At 43.3% G+C, this 15396-nt stretch overlaps 1 protein-coding gene across 2 annotated transcripts in view; it reads left to right on the top strand.

The window, feature by feature from the left end:
* Positions 1–15396, top strand: part of FASN (fatty acid synthase) — an 82204-nt gene that overhangs the window by 25108 nt on the left and 41700 nt on the right. For both annotated transcript variants that reach the window (XM_042451004.1, XM_042451005.1), the window contains 8 exons: positions 259–411; positions 2312–2485; positions 2955–3155; positions 9036–9158; positions 10648–10763; positions 11257–11391; positions 13395–13854; positions 14493–14680. In XM_042451004.1, coding sequence (XP_042306938.1) covers positions 259–411; positions 2312–2485; positions 2955–3155; positions 9036–9158; positions 10648–10763; positions 11257–11391; positions 13395–13854; positions 14493–14680 — 1550 coding nt within the window. The remainder of the gene's footprint in view (positions 1–258; positions 412–2311; positions 2486–2954; positions 3156–9035; positions 9159–10647; positions 10764–11256; positions 11392–13394; positions 13855–14492; positions 14681–15396) is intronic.

The raw sequence follows: 15396 nt of genomic DNA on the forward strand, positions 1-15396 counted from the left end.
TTATTATTATTATTATTATTATTATTATTATTATTATTATTATTATTGATGCTCAGGTTCCATTATAAACAATAGTGTAGTAAAATGGCTTCCCTTATATAAAGTGGCAAAATCAAGATTTGCTTTTTAGATTATATATAGCCATGGATGGTTGAATCCATGGATGCAGGATCTGTGGATATGTCCATTCTTTCAGTAATTATATGCCATGTGGACAATGTGGTGATGTTAATTTATTTCTTTTTTTTTAAATTTGAGGAATTTATGGACTCCCCAAGAGAAATGGAAAACTCAAGGACATCAGCAAATTTGATGCCTCCTTTTTTGGTGTACATCCCAAACAAGCCAACACAATGGATCCTCAACTTCGTCTGCTCTTGGAAGTCTCTTATGAAGCCATTTTGGATGGTGGTGAGTCTAAAATTCTCTCAGCGCTCCAGTAGTTTGTAAAATGAGTACACAAATAGTCCTATGAGTCAGGTCCAGGTCACACATTTTCTTGTATAAATGTAACTTATTATCTGCTTCTTTGAAATAAAAGGAGATCCTCAGTCGTCATCATTTTGAATAGCCAGCAGGCAGTTCCATAGACTGGTTGACAGTCTTGTGATTCCCCCCCCCCCATCATTCTCCATTTAACGTATTTGTTCAGTAGTTGTTCAGTAGTTGTTCAGTAATACACTGCATATCTAAGACACGGTACAGACCTCCCAAAAAGGGAGGCCTTCAGCCATCTGTTTTTCCTCTGCAGGGAAGCTGCAGCCGCCAAACTGCATGGCTTCCCTGCGATGGAAAAAGAACCCGTGAAAAGAGGGTTCTTTTTGCCCCGCAGGGCGGACATCACAAGTGCACTGAAATCTTTTGTATAACTCTTAAGAGAATGTTCTAGGATTGGGTTTGCTTCATGTGCTCAGTTTATTGTGCATCCTTTCTTGGCATTGATGACAAGAAAATTCTGTACTTAACAGGTCATGAAAGAATGTCCATATTTTAGCCACTTTTAATAAATGGACTTTAGTACTTCAGTGTAAGCCTTCCTTAGGCACAAATTCACATGTATAATAGCTAGAACTTGGGAGGGCTTTTGCATGGGGCTACAGGATTGGAAAAACGTTTTCCAATCTTGTAGCTCCATGCATAAGTCAGTGAAGTGAATCAGAATGTTCCATAATTTTTGGTCCAGAAAGAGGAAGAGGAAGAAGAGATGGACAACGCATGCTCTTGCAAAGTTCCCCAACCAATAATGCACAATAATGACTTCACTGTGCTTTCTTACATGAACCTCAGCTGTTTGTCATCCTAAGCCCTTTGAAACTACATAATCAAAACTCTATGATACCACTTTAACTGCCATTTTCCCATCCTGGGGGTTTCTGGGATTTGAATTTAGGATAGAGCATTTTGAATTCATATCCAGAGAGCTCCTTTAGTGACTCTGAAAAAAACTACTAATTCAAAGATGCCATAGGATGTAGCCAGGCCAGTTAAAGGTGAAACATTCATGTAGTTCAAAAGGCTGCCCGTCTGCAATGGGGATCATGTGATATAGAGCATGTCTACACAGGTCAAATGAACCAGTTTTCCCTTGCCCTTGCATCACCTTGGCTTCATGATGCAGAGCTAAAGGCCCAAATAGACTACAGACTACCTTCACTATGGGAAGGACAGTTCCACCGTGAATCCCAGCCATCCCATCAAATAAATAAATAAATAAATAAATACTGTCACAATTTGCTCCAGATCTTAAAAGAAAATCTGGAGCACTCTAGAGTGAGTGGCAGTTGTTTACACAGCATTCCACTGTGCCACCTCGTGCTGCTGTCACTGCTGCAGGTCACTCATGCTGAGGTCACAAGGTGCCTAGTCATGTGATCAATGCTGGGCACCTTGTTTCTGCAACTCCTGCTGACAGCAGAGGTGGTAGACAGCACAGCGGGACACTGTGCAAATAGCCACCCAGCATCACTCTGGAGTGTACAGGTAAAAGGGGAAATTTGGGGTAGCTTTGGAGTCAGAATACTCCAGGAGCAGCCTGGAGTATTCTGGCCAGTTAGAGCCATCCTAAAATTCATGGAGTACTAAGATCTTTCATCATACACAGAGTTTCTTACAAGAAATACACTTCTAGAGCTTCCATAAATTTCTGTTCTTCTCCTGTTTGTGTCTCATCTCCTAATTCTCATTTCCTTTCATTACTTACATGCACCAGTTCAGGGACTAGCAACAACCACTGTGGGTGCCAAATATTCTTTCTGTTGTAATGAGTCACAGTTAAAGCTTATGGCATGAAATTCACCTCCTCCTCTCTTAGGTATTAATCCAGCTGCAATTCGGGGCACAGAAACAGGAGTGTGGATTGGTGTGAGTGGGTCAGAAGCTGGTGAAGCACTCAGTGTGGACCCCGAACAATTGCTGGGCTACAGTATGACTGGCTGTCAGCGTGCTATGTTTGCCAACAGAATTTCCTACTTCTTTGACTTCAAAGGTGTGTATACAGAAACTCAAGTCTAGTATTTGAAAATACTTGTGTAGTACTTTCAAAGTTGTGGTTTCTGCTAGGGTAGATGGGAAGATACAGTCTTTCCACAGATGATATTTTAATGTAGGTAGGTAAGAACAATAGCAGTGTTGTGGGACAGTTGCACTGTATATTCTTTATGTATCTGGAAAATTTAACTTAGGGAATTCATTCTGAGAATCATGAACAAACCTTGTCAAATAAATGGCTCACTAATTCTCACTAATTGGCATATTTTAACTAAACGGGGGTTGGAATCAAGGGAACAGTTAGAACAATAATATTTCCTCTCCATGGGTGGGAACCTCTTGTAGCATTTTCTGCTCTTATACATTAAAGATGCCAGCTTGCTACACAAGAGAGTTTGAATGGGCAGATTCTGATGGTGTCATCAGGAGGACTAACTCATGTTTTTTCATGGCTTTTGTTCCCAAAGGCCCAAGTATGTCTATTGACACAGCATGTTCCTCAGCCCTTGTTGCTCTGGACAATGCTTGCAAAGCAATTCGAAGTGGGCAGTGTGAATCAGCCCTTGTAGGAGGAGTCAATCTCATATTGAAACCCACCACTTCTGTGCAGTTCATGAAGCTTGGCATGCTTAGTCCTGAAGGTGCCTGCAAGTCCTTTGACGCTTCAGGTAAAGAATTCTTTGTTATATTTAACTATTCTATAAGAATAGCTTGGTCTCCACATTAGAATGGGTTTATAAATTGGTGTTCTCATGATAAATTAAGAAGGGTAGCATTACTCTCGTCAGCAGCAACTAATACCAGAACTGACAAGGGCAACTGATATGGGTTCTCTTGCAGTAACTCTTTAGTTACTGCAAAACTAAAGATGGGCAAAAATATAAGCTGTAGGCTGCATTCAGTCTGCATCACCCATTCTTGAGGCCCACAACCATTAAAAAAAGAAGAACAGTTTTTAAAAAAAGAACCATATTCCTGGAAGCCTTCAAGAAGTGTAATTTACCTATAAAATAACCTTTGACACATGTCTGTGTGCCTTTTTTAACTGTAGAAAGGGATGTTGGAACCAGAAGTACATCTCTGAACACTTCCAGTCTTAGCAGGAGTTGTTGTTGTTGTTGTTAGTAGTAGTAGTAGTATCCTGCTCTTTTCCCAGAACTAGGATTCAGAAAGGCTTCACAATATTAAAAGAACAATATAATTAAAAACATAGAAAAAGGTGCATTAAAAAGGAATTAAATTATTACAATGTTAAATAGATAGCTATTAAAAGACTAAAATACATTTTAAAAAGATAAAACTGTATAAAACATTTTAAAATGAAACAATATCCCAAGCCAGTCCTTTACAAACATTCCGTTTTAAAAGCTTGTCTGAACGGAAAGATCTTAGCCTGCCAGTGGAAGGCCAACAAGGAGGGAATCATTCTGGCTTCCTTGGGAAGGGAGTTCCAGAGTCTATGGGCAGCCATGGAAAAGGCCCTCTCTTGTGTCCCCACCAGCCGTACTTGTGATGGTGGTGGGACGGAGAGAAGGACCTGTCCAGAGGATCTCAGAGCCCGGGCCAGTTCATACAGGGAGATATGGTCTGTCAAATAGTGTGGACCTGAATCATATAGGGCTTTATAGGTCATAATGAGCACTTTGAATTGTGCCTGGAAACAAACTGACAGCCAATGGAGCTGTTTCAACAGGGGCGTTGTGTGGTCTCTGTAACCTGCCCCAGTTAACAGCTTGGCTGCAGCTCTTTGAACCAAATGAAGTTTCCAAACACTTTTCAAAAGCAGCCTCATGTAGAGCCGATTACAGTAGTCCAAATGGTATGTAAACAGGGCATGTATCACCAAGGCCAGATCCAGCACCTACCTAATACAGGCAAGATCCCTCTTCCCTTATCTGCCTTCTGACTGACCAGGAGCACATCTGTCTTGCCTGGATTAAGTTTCAACTTGTTTACCCTCATCCAGTCTATTACTGATGACAGACACTGGTTTAGGACCAGGACAGCTTACTTGGATTAAGGTAGAAAGGAGTAGTAGAGTTGAATGTCATCTGCATATTGATGACACTACACCCCAAACTCCAGACAACCTCTCCCTGCAATTTCATGTATATATTAAATAGCACAGGGAAAAACACAGAACCCTGAGGAAGCCACAGCCCAATGGCCAGAGGGTTGAACAGGAGTCCCACAGCACCACCTCTTGGGTTTGCCCCTCCAGGAAGGGATAGAGCCACTGTAAAACAGTACCTCCAAGTCCCATCCCAGAGAGGTGGCCCAGAAGGATACTATGGTCGATAGTATCAAAAGCTGCCAGGTCCTGCAGAAACAACAGGGACACACTCCCCTTGTTCAGTTCCCTGCATAGGTCATCCACCAAGGTGACTAAGACTGTCTCTGTTTCATAGCCAGGTCTGAAACCAGATTGAAATGGATCTAGTTCTAAATAATCCGTTTCCTCCAGAAACCTCTGGAGTTGGGAAGCCACCACATGTTCCAGTACCTTGCCCAAAAATGGTAGGTTGGACACTGGTCAATAATTCTCTATTATATGGGATTCAGGGACGGCTATTTTAACAAAGGTTAACTGCCTCTTTTAGACACGTTGGGACTTTGGCTTATTGTAAGGAGGAGTTGGCTACCTCCTTCACCCACTCAACCAGTCCCTGTCTGGCCTGTTTAATCAGCCAAGAAGGACAAGGATCTAAGACACATGTGGTGGCTTTCTCTCTCCAAGTATCCTGCCCACATCATCAGCCTGCACAAGTTGAAAAGCATCCATTAATGCTAGACAAACAGGTGCAAAGGTTGCATCCACTGGCACTATATCAGCTACAGCATCCTGGTTGGAGCGGATCTGAGCGACTTTATCTGCAAAGTGCCATGCAAATTCTTCACAGCATGCTGCTGAGTGGTCTGCATTTTCTACTTGGTGTGTGTAAAATACCCCTGATCACCCCGACCATTCATTGCCACAAAATAGGCCTTCAAATGGGCTGTAGCCCATATCCGGTCAGATTCACTTTGAGTCTTCCAACATCACTCAATAATAATAATAATAATAATAATAATAATAATAATAATAATAATAATTTATATCCCGCCTCTTCCGATTGAGGAGGGTAACAACGAAGTAAATACAATATACAACAATAAAAACAACAAGCCCCACAAAACCCTGACCCAACCCTCCCTCCCAACTATAAAATTAAACAGTAAAAAAAAGTTTAAAAAGTACAAACAATACATCAAAGTTAAAAACAAATCACACATAAGAAAAACAATAAAAGGGGGATACAGTTGGTTTTGGACATTATCAATCGGGGAAGGACTGCTGGAAGAGAAAGGTTTTTGTTGCCTTTTTAAAAGCCTTGAGTGAGGATCATTGGTGAATCTCTTCCGGCAAGTCATTCCAAGCTTATGGAGCGGTGACAGAGAAGGACCTCCGGGAGGTCACCACCAGTCTGGTCTTTCTACATTGTAAGAGGTTTTTCCCGGAGGATCGGAGTGTACGGGAAGGATTGTATGGGAGGAGGTGTTCCTTCAAGTAGACTGGACCCAGGCCATGTAGGGCTTTATAGGTGATAACCAACACCGTGTACTGTGCCTGGAAGTTAATAGGCAGCCAATGTAGTAATAGAATAATAATAGAATTTATTTATATCCCGCCCAATCACTAGGAATCCGGGCGGCTTACAACATTAGGGAAATACAAAGCAATAGCAATAAACAATAACAATAAACATAAGATTATAAAGAAATATAACATAGCAATACATAGCAAAAACATAATAATAACAACAATAACAGTAATATCATAGCAATTCAATAATGACAAAAGCCTAACACTGATGATTACATTCAAATCAATAATTATCAAAAAGAATTCCCCATTTCCAACCCCTCATTGCAAAAAAAAAAACAAAAAAAAAACAAGCAGATGCCAATAAACATTGAAATAATAAAGGAAATACAGCACAAGTGACAACATTACCGTTAAGGAATTACAATAAAAGATTACAATCTAACACCCTGAAAAAGGGGGAGATTAAAAATTAACAACAAGATAATGTTCTTCTTAGTATTGCCCGAGGCTTTATAGGCCAACGCCCAAGCAGAGTTGGTCTGGGGCTGGAGGAGGGGGCAAGATGTTAAAGAGCCCTCCCTCCCTTAGTCCTCCATTCTCTTCCTGGCAGTCCATGGCTGGGAATGGGAGCCCAAGGCTTTATGGGCTGAAGCCCAAGCTGAGTTGGTCCGGGGCTGGAGGAGGGGGCAAGATGTTAAAGAGCCCTCCCTCCCTCAGTCCTCCATTCTCCTCCTGGCAGTCCATGGCTGGGAATGGGAACCCAAGGCTTTATGGGCTGAAGCCCAAGCTGAGTTGGTCCAGGACTGGAGGAGGGAGCAAGATGTTAAAGAGCCCTCCCTCACTCAGTCCTCCATTCTCCTCCTGGCAGTAGTGATTTTAAAATAGGCGTAATATGGTTGAACTTGGATTTTCTAGCAACCAGTTTGCTGCCATGTTTTGTCTCAGTTGGAGCTTCCGGACGTGGCACAAAGGTTGCCCCATGTAGAGCACATTGCAGAAATCAAGACGAGAGGTTACTAGATCATGTACAACTGTTTCTAGGTCCCGCTTCTCCAGGTAGGGGCGCAACTGGTGTATCAGCCGAAGCTGACAGCAGGCACTCCTGGCTGTCGCATCAATCTGAGAAGACAGTTGAAGCGACAAATCCAGGAGCACCCCTAAGCTGCAGATGCAGTCTTCAGGGGAAGTGTAACCCCATCTAGAACTGGCGAACTTATCTCCATACTCTAGTCTCTGTCTCACTTGCTTTATCACCATCAACTCCCTGGAGAACCAGGGGACTGGTCTGGTTCCATTTCATAAGAAGGGATGGCATGAGCAATTGTTTCCACCGTGATTGTGTCCACCACCCTAGCCATTTCCTCATTCCAAAGGTCAGCCAGAGCTTTGACAGAATCACCTGCTGAGGTGACAGGAAACTCTGTAAGAGCCCTCAGGAATCCATCCGGATCCATCAGCCTCCTGGGGTAGTATCATCCTAATTGGTCCCCACCCCTACAGAGGTTCCAAGTCCCAGAGAGTCTAAACCTGACCAGGACAATGGAACTGCAGAGAGTTCCTCCACACCAAGGTCATCATCACCCCACCCAGCACAGAAAACAAGGTCCAGTGTGTTCCCAGCAGCATGAGTAGGGCCAGATACCACTTGGGACAAACCCATGGTTGCCATGGAGGCCATGGCGTCCTGAGCCATTCCTGAAATGGCAGTCTCAACATGGATATTGAAGTCCCCCAGACTAATAGACGAGGAGAGTCATACACCAACCCTGAGACCACCCCAGCTAGCTAAGGAAGGGAGACTGTTGTTGTCAGCGCAACTGCTGGGGTCCAACAACCACTGTCAGCAACTCAAACAAGTCCTGGGGTTAAATCAGACCTTTGTAGCAGAGCTAGCAATTTTAGAAGCAGAAGCGTGTCTCCAAAAGCAATTGAGATAACAGCAACTGGATGTCTTCGAGGAACTGAAGCAATGCAGGAACCTCCAGGGACACTCAGCAAAGTGATGCAAGACTTCTACTGATAAACCACCAGAGAAGCAAAGTCTCCCGAAGTGCTCTTTATTCACAGTGCTATAATACAAATACAGATCTCCAAAACTCCAAACCATACCAAACCAACTCCTACTACAAACCCACAAAATATCACTCGCAACCCCTGGGTTTATATAGTCTCCAGACCATGTGGTCTCCCAAACCCAGTGAGTTCCTGTGTGTAACCATGACAAGTGTCCCCTGTGCAATCCAGCCAGGTGGTTTCATCATCCATGGCTACATGCACCTAGACACTAAAGTGTCCTTGAGCCAATGAGCATCAGCTGTGCTAATCAACCTTGTCCTTCTGCTGAATGCTCATGGCCAAACACACACATATCAAGCATTTCCCTGTGTGCTGTGTTTTAACCCTTCAAATCCCTGACAGTTGTGCAGCGGGGTGGGCAGTACACCAACAGAATTCCTATTCTGTCCTGGCTACCCACCTGTAAAGAAATACACTCAAAACCTGTAGACTGTGAGGGGGAATCTGATCAGGAGGATGGAATCATGACAGACCATTGCAACTCCAACTCCCTGCTCCCCAGGTCTTGCCTGCTGCTGCGCAGAGAAGCATAGTGGGCAAAGCTGAGAGAGATCAAACCCCACCCCCAGCATCGTCCAACCAGGTCTCTGTTATACATGCCAGGTCAGCTTGTTCTTTGAGGATCAAGTCCTGAATGGCAGCTGTTTTACCATTCACTTAGTAGAAGCAGCTTCAACCTGTCACCAAGACTATCCATACTGTTTGGACTGGGAGACAGATTGGGGACCACAAGCACTCTCTTCCTTGGTATTTTAATTGTCTCCTCCCTCCGTGTCTCCCTCTGCCCTTAATGAATCCAATGGCTGCTCCCTGAATCAGCCACAGTAGGTTCTTGTGTGTGGTAGAGAAAAAATTGGGTTGTTCTAATGGCTCTGGATTTTTTCAGGGAATGGATATTGCCGCTCAGAAGCTGCTGTAGTTGTATTCTTGACCAAGAAATCAATAGCCAAAAGGATATATGCTACCATTGTCAATTCTGGTTGTAACACAGATGGATATAAGGAGCAAGGTAAGGTGTTTTTTCCCCTTTCAGTCTCTGAGTTTGTAAAATTTCTAAGGTTCCTAATGGGAAAGAATAGATGCAATGTATCTAGAGCAGATAGGGGCAGGCACAAAGTGGACATCTGTGCCAGGGGCAGGGGCAAGTTTTTCTCCTTGCATTTCTGATACTTGGCACATAATGGGCAATCTGTGGATTAATAGCACTAACTGTAGTAGTACTAGTAATAGTACATAGGTGGTGTTTTTGAATGTTCATAGTGCTTCATTGTGAGTTTTATAAGAGAGGAGGATTATTTCCCTGACTGAACTGAGGGATCTATGAATTGGAACTGGAAGCAAAGTCTACTGAAGGAATATTTAGTTCATAACCTTTAATGCAATTATGGGTCTGTCATTGTGGTTTTGTGTTCAAGCTGACTATGGCTTATGGTGACCCTATCATAGGTTTTTTTCTAAGATTTATTAACATTAGGTTTGCCATTGCAAACTTAGCATGAGAGAATATGAATTGGCGATGGTCACCCAGTGGGTTTCCATGGCTGAGAGGGGATTCAAACTTTGGTCTTCTGGAATCGTAGTCCAACACTCAAACTACTGCATCACACTGACTGCCCAATGATTAGTAAAATCCTGTTCGGTGGTGTCATTCAGGAGGTGCAAGGGGTGTGGACCATACTGGGTGACACATCAGAGGAGGGGTGACATTCAGTCAGGCCCTCCTCCCATTGCAGGATGTGTGTGCAGTAATGCTGCTGGCTTCTGCCCCTCATGGCTTTTCCACCGCCCCAGCTCTCTCTGCCAAGGAGGAAGCTAAGGCAATGGAGAAGGAGGGACGAGTGAGCACCTTCTTGGTTTTTCCACTATCCCAATTCTACTGAGGAGGAAACCAGGGCAATGGGGAAGGAGGGGTGAGCACATGCCCTTCATAGCTTCTTCACTGCCTTGGTGTTTTCTGTTGAGGAGTGCCAAGGCAGCAGAGAAGATGCCCATTCTGCCCCTTCCCACTGTGTCACTTGCCTAGCCAGATGGCACCTGCTCCCCGGAGCCCTGAGCCAGCTTCTGGGTGGCTGATGGTTGAGCAAAGGAATGAGTGAGGCAGCAGGAGGGTTGGGGAGGGGAGAGAGGACAGGATAGGCAGCTGCCACTGCCACCCAACATTCTTTTCCAGTCTGGCTGGGCAGCAGGGTGGCCGGAGAGGGAGGGGCAAAGTAGACTGCCACTACTCAGCAGCCACCCACCCAGTTCCTTTCTAGTCTGGCAGATGCCCAGAGAGAGGAGGCAGGTAAGCAAGGCTGTGAGGCAGCAGGAGGAAGGGATGAAGGAGCAAGTGTCCACCACCCCACACCTGCAGCAAAATTAGTGATACCAACCTTAATGACGTCACTGATCCTGTTGAGTTCAGTGGGACATACTCTCAGTTAAATCAATATAGGATTATGGCTTTGGAAAACATGGGAAACCAGAAAAGCAGGATGTGACTTATTTTCTTGTCTCAGGTGTAACATTCCCCTCTGGATGGATGCAACAACAGCTGGTGAGTTCTCTGTACAGAGAGTCTGGAATTGAGCCTGAAGAGGTTGAATATATAGAAGCTCATGGCACAGGCACCAAGGTTTGTTCTGCTTGTCTGTTTTCCTTTAGTCTTGGCTTATCTTTTTGTATTCCTAACATTTCCACTATCCTATCTTATCTAATTCTTCCAGCTGCATTAACAGCAATTAAATTTCCAATCTGACATCTTCACAGGAAAATATGCTGCCTCCATCCAGCTCTACCCACCCCACTATTTTATCCTGGACTTTTCCAGGAACTTTTGGGCATAGATGGAACTACAATGTCAGATTCCTCATTATGAACACTTTTATATGTAATAATGGGAGAGGGAAAGGTGAAGTGGGCTGCACACATGTGGAACTATTTCTCTGATACTTACGTTGTTGTTGTCTCCTCACCTGTACCAACCTGTTACACACAATTCAGACCAAATTCAATTGTATACCTGCATACAAAATGATATAGAGGAGCTTGGGAGAGTGAGCCAGCCTGGGTGACTCTCAAATTTAGCCAATATCTTCTCCTGACTTCCTGTCTTTCTTGGTTGTTAGGTTGGGGATCCTCAGGAAGTGAATGGCATTGTCAGTGTCTTTTGCCAATCAGATCGGCCTCCACTGTTGATTGGATCAACTAAGTCTAACATGGGACATCCAGAACCTGCTGCTGGCCTTGCAGCTTTAGCAAAGGTAAGAAACTGCACTCATTCCCACTGCACATCACCTTACTTCTTTCAGTTGTGGATGTGAGTCTGGGGTGAGAAACTTCACTGCATCTGGGGGTCAGTTTTCTGCTCTGGTCCTGGGATCCACTAGGAGCTGCACAGCCGGCCCAAAACATGAAGGGGTGTCCACGTCTGTTTTTGAAAACCTGGCATTGAAATGTTAAGCGGATAGTAAAGGGCTTCAACCTTTTAAAAAGGTGATTCACCCCTTCTGGAAACTTCTGTAAAAACTATTCATCCTTTCTTTTTCTCCAGAAAAGAGGATGTCCTGAGGTAATCTCAAGTGGGGAATAAGGCCTGCAGAAACAGCCTGCAGGACCATATGCAGGCCTAAGGTTTTACTTTGCTCCTTTCCTCCCCCAGTGCAAAAGAAACTGCTAGGATAGTCAGCAGAGCATATCAGGGTTAGCTGTAAGAAACCAAGCACAGAGGCAAGCAGTCTCAAGTGGTTTATAACTGTAAGCTAATTCCCCCATCAAACTGGGTACTCAATTTAGCAACCTTGGAAGGATTCGAGCCTGAGCCCTTGGCTAGTGTTGAACTTGGAACCTTGTGGTTTATGAGTGAGTGGCTGCTGTACAGGCATTTAACCACTGCATCACCAGGGCTCCTAAAGGAACCAGGAGTGCTGATACAGTATGGATGAGGGGTGGGGGGGGGAGAGAGAGATGGCAGCAACTCCCTGTCAGAAGATAAAGCTGTATGGGATTGGGCAGGGCAGCTTTATGTCCTGAGAAGATTGTGGATTGCTGCCACCACCATCCTTCCCCATTTCTATGCCTTGGTTGGAAAAAGGCTTATGCGGATGTAAGTGAGATTTTTTCCTGTGTTAGCCAGAAGCAAGGTTCCAGCTGATTGCTGTAGTGAAGATTTGTGGTTTTAGGAGTCTCTGTAAGTAAATTGTTCCATTTCTGTCATGTTTCTTCATATGATGAAAGAGTACTAGTTAAATTTGCACAATAAAAAGTATGTAGTTACAAAACTTGAAAAAGCAGCAGTGCCAATGACAAAACACATTCTGTTTGGGATTCAGTCCTACTGTGTTCCAAATACGAGTTCACCCAAAGCTGACTCCTTGCAAAGCAAAACAGCTGGGCTTCAGCTTTGTCTCCTGGCAAGCATGACATTTTCTTCTTCTTTACTTGTAAGCCACCCTGGGATCTTTTTGATCTAGGGTAGGGTAGGTAGATAGGGTAAAAATAAATAAATAAATCCCTATATTTATTATCTTTCACAAAGTAGCTGCTCCATAACACCCATCGTGTCAGCATTTCTGGATAGCTTGTTTGGCTTATATCAGTATGTAAATGTGTGAGCAGAATAGAAACCCAGATTGGAACGAAACACAAATGGAAGCTATGCAAGTGGGAAATGTAATTTTTAACTGTATGATGTTTTATTCTTAAGCTATTGTAATCTGCTTTGATTCCTCTGTGAAAAAACGGAATATAAATAAATAAATACTAGTAAGAAAGAAGAAATGTATGGTGGTATTCCTAGCAGATTGGATTATGAGTTCTGTTTATCTAAATGTTAGGCTATGTCACAATAGATGACATGACAGAGCTTGCTGATTAGAGAAGTGGAACCCATGACTTCAGAAACAAGCTCAAGATGAGAACTTTGGATCATCCCTTCTAGGCTTTAGGTTCTTAGTTGAAGTTAACACTAATCCACTTGTTTTCAGTTATTTTGGTATTGAATGACAAGAGATGTTACGTAGAAGATGATATACAATTAAGACATTTCTCTGTGTTATAAACAAGGAAGAGAATGAATTGAAATATAACACAGTATATTGTAATGCTGAATATGGTGAACTTTTCACAATCCCAGCAATCTCAGGGTCTGTATAAAAGGGAACAGTTTACTTCTGCCACTCCTGGCTAGCATCAAAATTATATGAATGGCTTGCTAGAGAAATATTTTTGCAGTGTACTATTATGTTTCTCTCTCTCTTGCTTTCAGGTGATTCTGTCTTTAGAACATGGCATGTGGGCACCCAACCTTCACTACAATACCCCAAATCCAGATATTCCTGCCTTACAAGATGGTCGCCTCCAAGTAGTTACTGAGCCAACTCCCACAAAAGGTCACATAGTTGGTGTCAATTCCTTTGGCTTTGGAGGTTCAAATGCCCATATCATCCTGAGACCCAACAAGAAGAAATCACCCGCACTGGAGACTCCTCCATTGCCACGATTGGTACAGTTTTGTGGAAGGACTCAAGAAGCAGTAGAGACATTAATAGAACAGAGCAGAAATCTTCAGGAGCATACCACATTTCTAAGCATGCTCAATGATGTCTCTGGGATCCCTGTGTCATCCATGCCTTATAGGGGCTACACCTTGATTGGCAGTGAAAATGATGTAAAGGAAGTTCAGAGTGCTCAGTCCTCAGGGAGACCTTTGTGGTACATTTGCTCAGGTAAGCACATCAAGTTATCGTCTCTTCTTACTAGAGTGATAGCTTTCAAGGCATGCTAAATGCCTCAATAAATGTGTTGTGTTCTTTTTAAGCTGTGTTGAATCTGCTTAGTTCACACTGTTGGAGTGCTGATCAATTCTACATGTACTTTGGAGAGTAGTGCTGTCAAATGTTCACTCTTTATGTACATTAAAACATGTGAGGAGGATGTGCATGCTATCCCTGTCCTCTCCATCATCATTTCTGGTTACTGTCAACATGAGAAGAGTAACACTCTGCAGCAGAGAACCTCTCTTACCTGTAAGAGTTCTTCACATGAGTTAGAACCTGGGGGATGGGGGAAGGTTCCAATTGAGACAGACAGATTCTGCAGATAGCAGAGGCTCCTGGCTTCAAGTCATTATCCTCCTTGCATAGAAGAGCAGGAAAACTGGAGATGAAGAAGGCAGGGATAGCATATTCCACCTCTTCTTGTGTTTAATCTGTATGCAAAGTGCATGCCTGAATAGGGCTAGTGTGAAACGACAGTTCCTGCCAGCTGCACTGGTTTCTTCTAGATATGAATGGTAAAAGCTCTTGTCTCCATCCTCTACCCATGTTGGAACTGCTAAAGGTTCTGTTGCTTTCTTATCCCACAGGCATGGGAACCCAGTGGAAAGGCATGGGTCTTAGCTTAATGAAGCTTGATCGTTTCCACCAGTCCATCTTGCGTTCAGATGAGGCTCTGAAAGACACAGGTCTAAAGGTGTCTGATCTACTCCTTCATGCAGATGAGAACACATTTAATGAAACTGTTAATGCATTTGTTGGACTTGCTGCTATTCAGGTAAGAATGAAAGATGTGTCCTTTTCTCATGGGGTTCATATAAATAGTTGGCCCTCCTTATCCATGGATTCCTCATCCATGGATTCAACCATCCATGGCTTGAAAATATTTTTATAAAAATATAAATTCCAAATAGTAAACCTTAATTTTTCTATTTTATATAAGGGGCACTATTTTACTACTCCACTGTATATAATGGGACTTGAGCATTCACAAATGTTGATATCCATGGGCGTCCTGGAACCAAACCCTAGATCAGTACACCACTACTAGTACTGTACATAAGCAACATGCTATGCCTACAACATATTATCATGATAGAGTTAATTGTATTGGGGCTCAGTTTCATTCAGCCCTTAATGGGAAGTGGCTTCAGCTTTCATGTGAAACTGTTCACTTCTCTCCCCACTCCGCTAAGCCATTGTGCAGGATGCAGGAACATTTCTGAGCCCTAGCATAGCACATTTTTCTTCAGCTTCACCTTTGTCATATTAAGATTGGTAATTGAGCTCACCAGTGTTCAGTGATGTGTTTCTCAATTTTTATCAGTACAGCAGCTGGATATTAGAATCATAGAATCATAGAGTTGGAAGAGACCACAAGGGCCATCAAGTCCAGAGACTGGTTCTGTGAGTAAAGCTAGGACAAAGAGACCATTGGTGTAAAGGCAGATAAACGGATTCTCCCCTATGCAAAGAAAAAGATGAGCAACATGG

This window comes from Sceloporus undulatus, chromosome 2, assembly GCF_019175285.1.
Source record: "Sceloporus undulatus isolate JIND9_A2432 ecotype Alabama chromosome 2, SceUnd_v1.1, whole genome shotgun sequence".
Taxonomy (NCBI): domain Eukaryota; kingdom Metazoa; phylum Chordata; class Lepidosauria; order Squamata; family Phrynosomatidae; genus Sceloporus; species Sceloporus undulatus.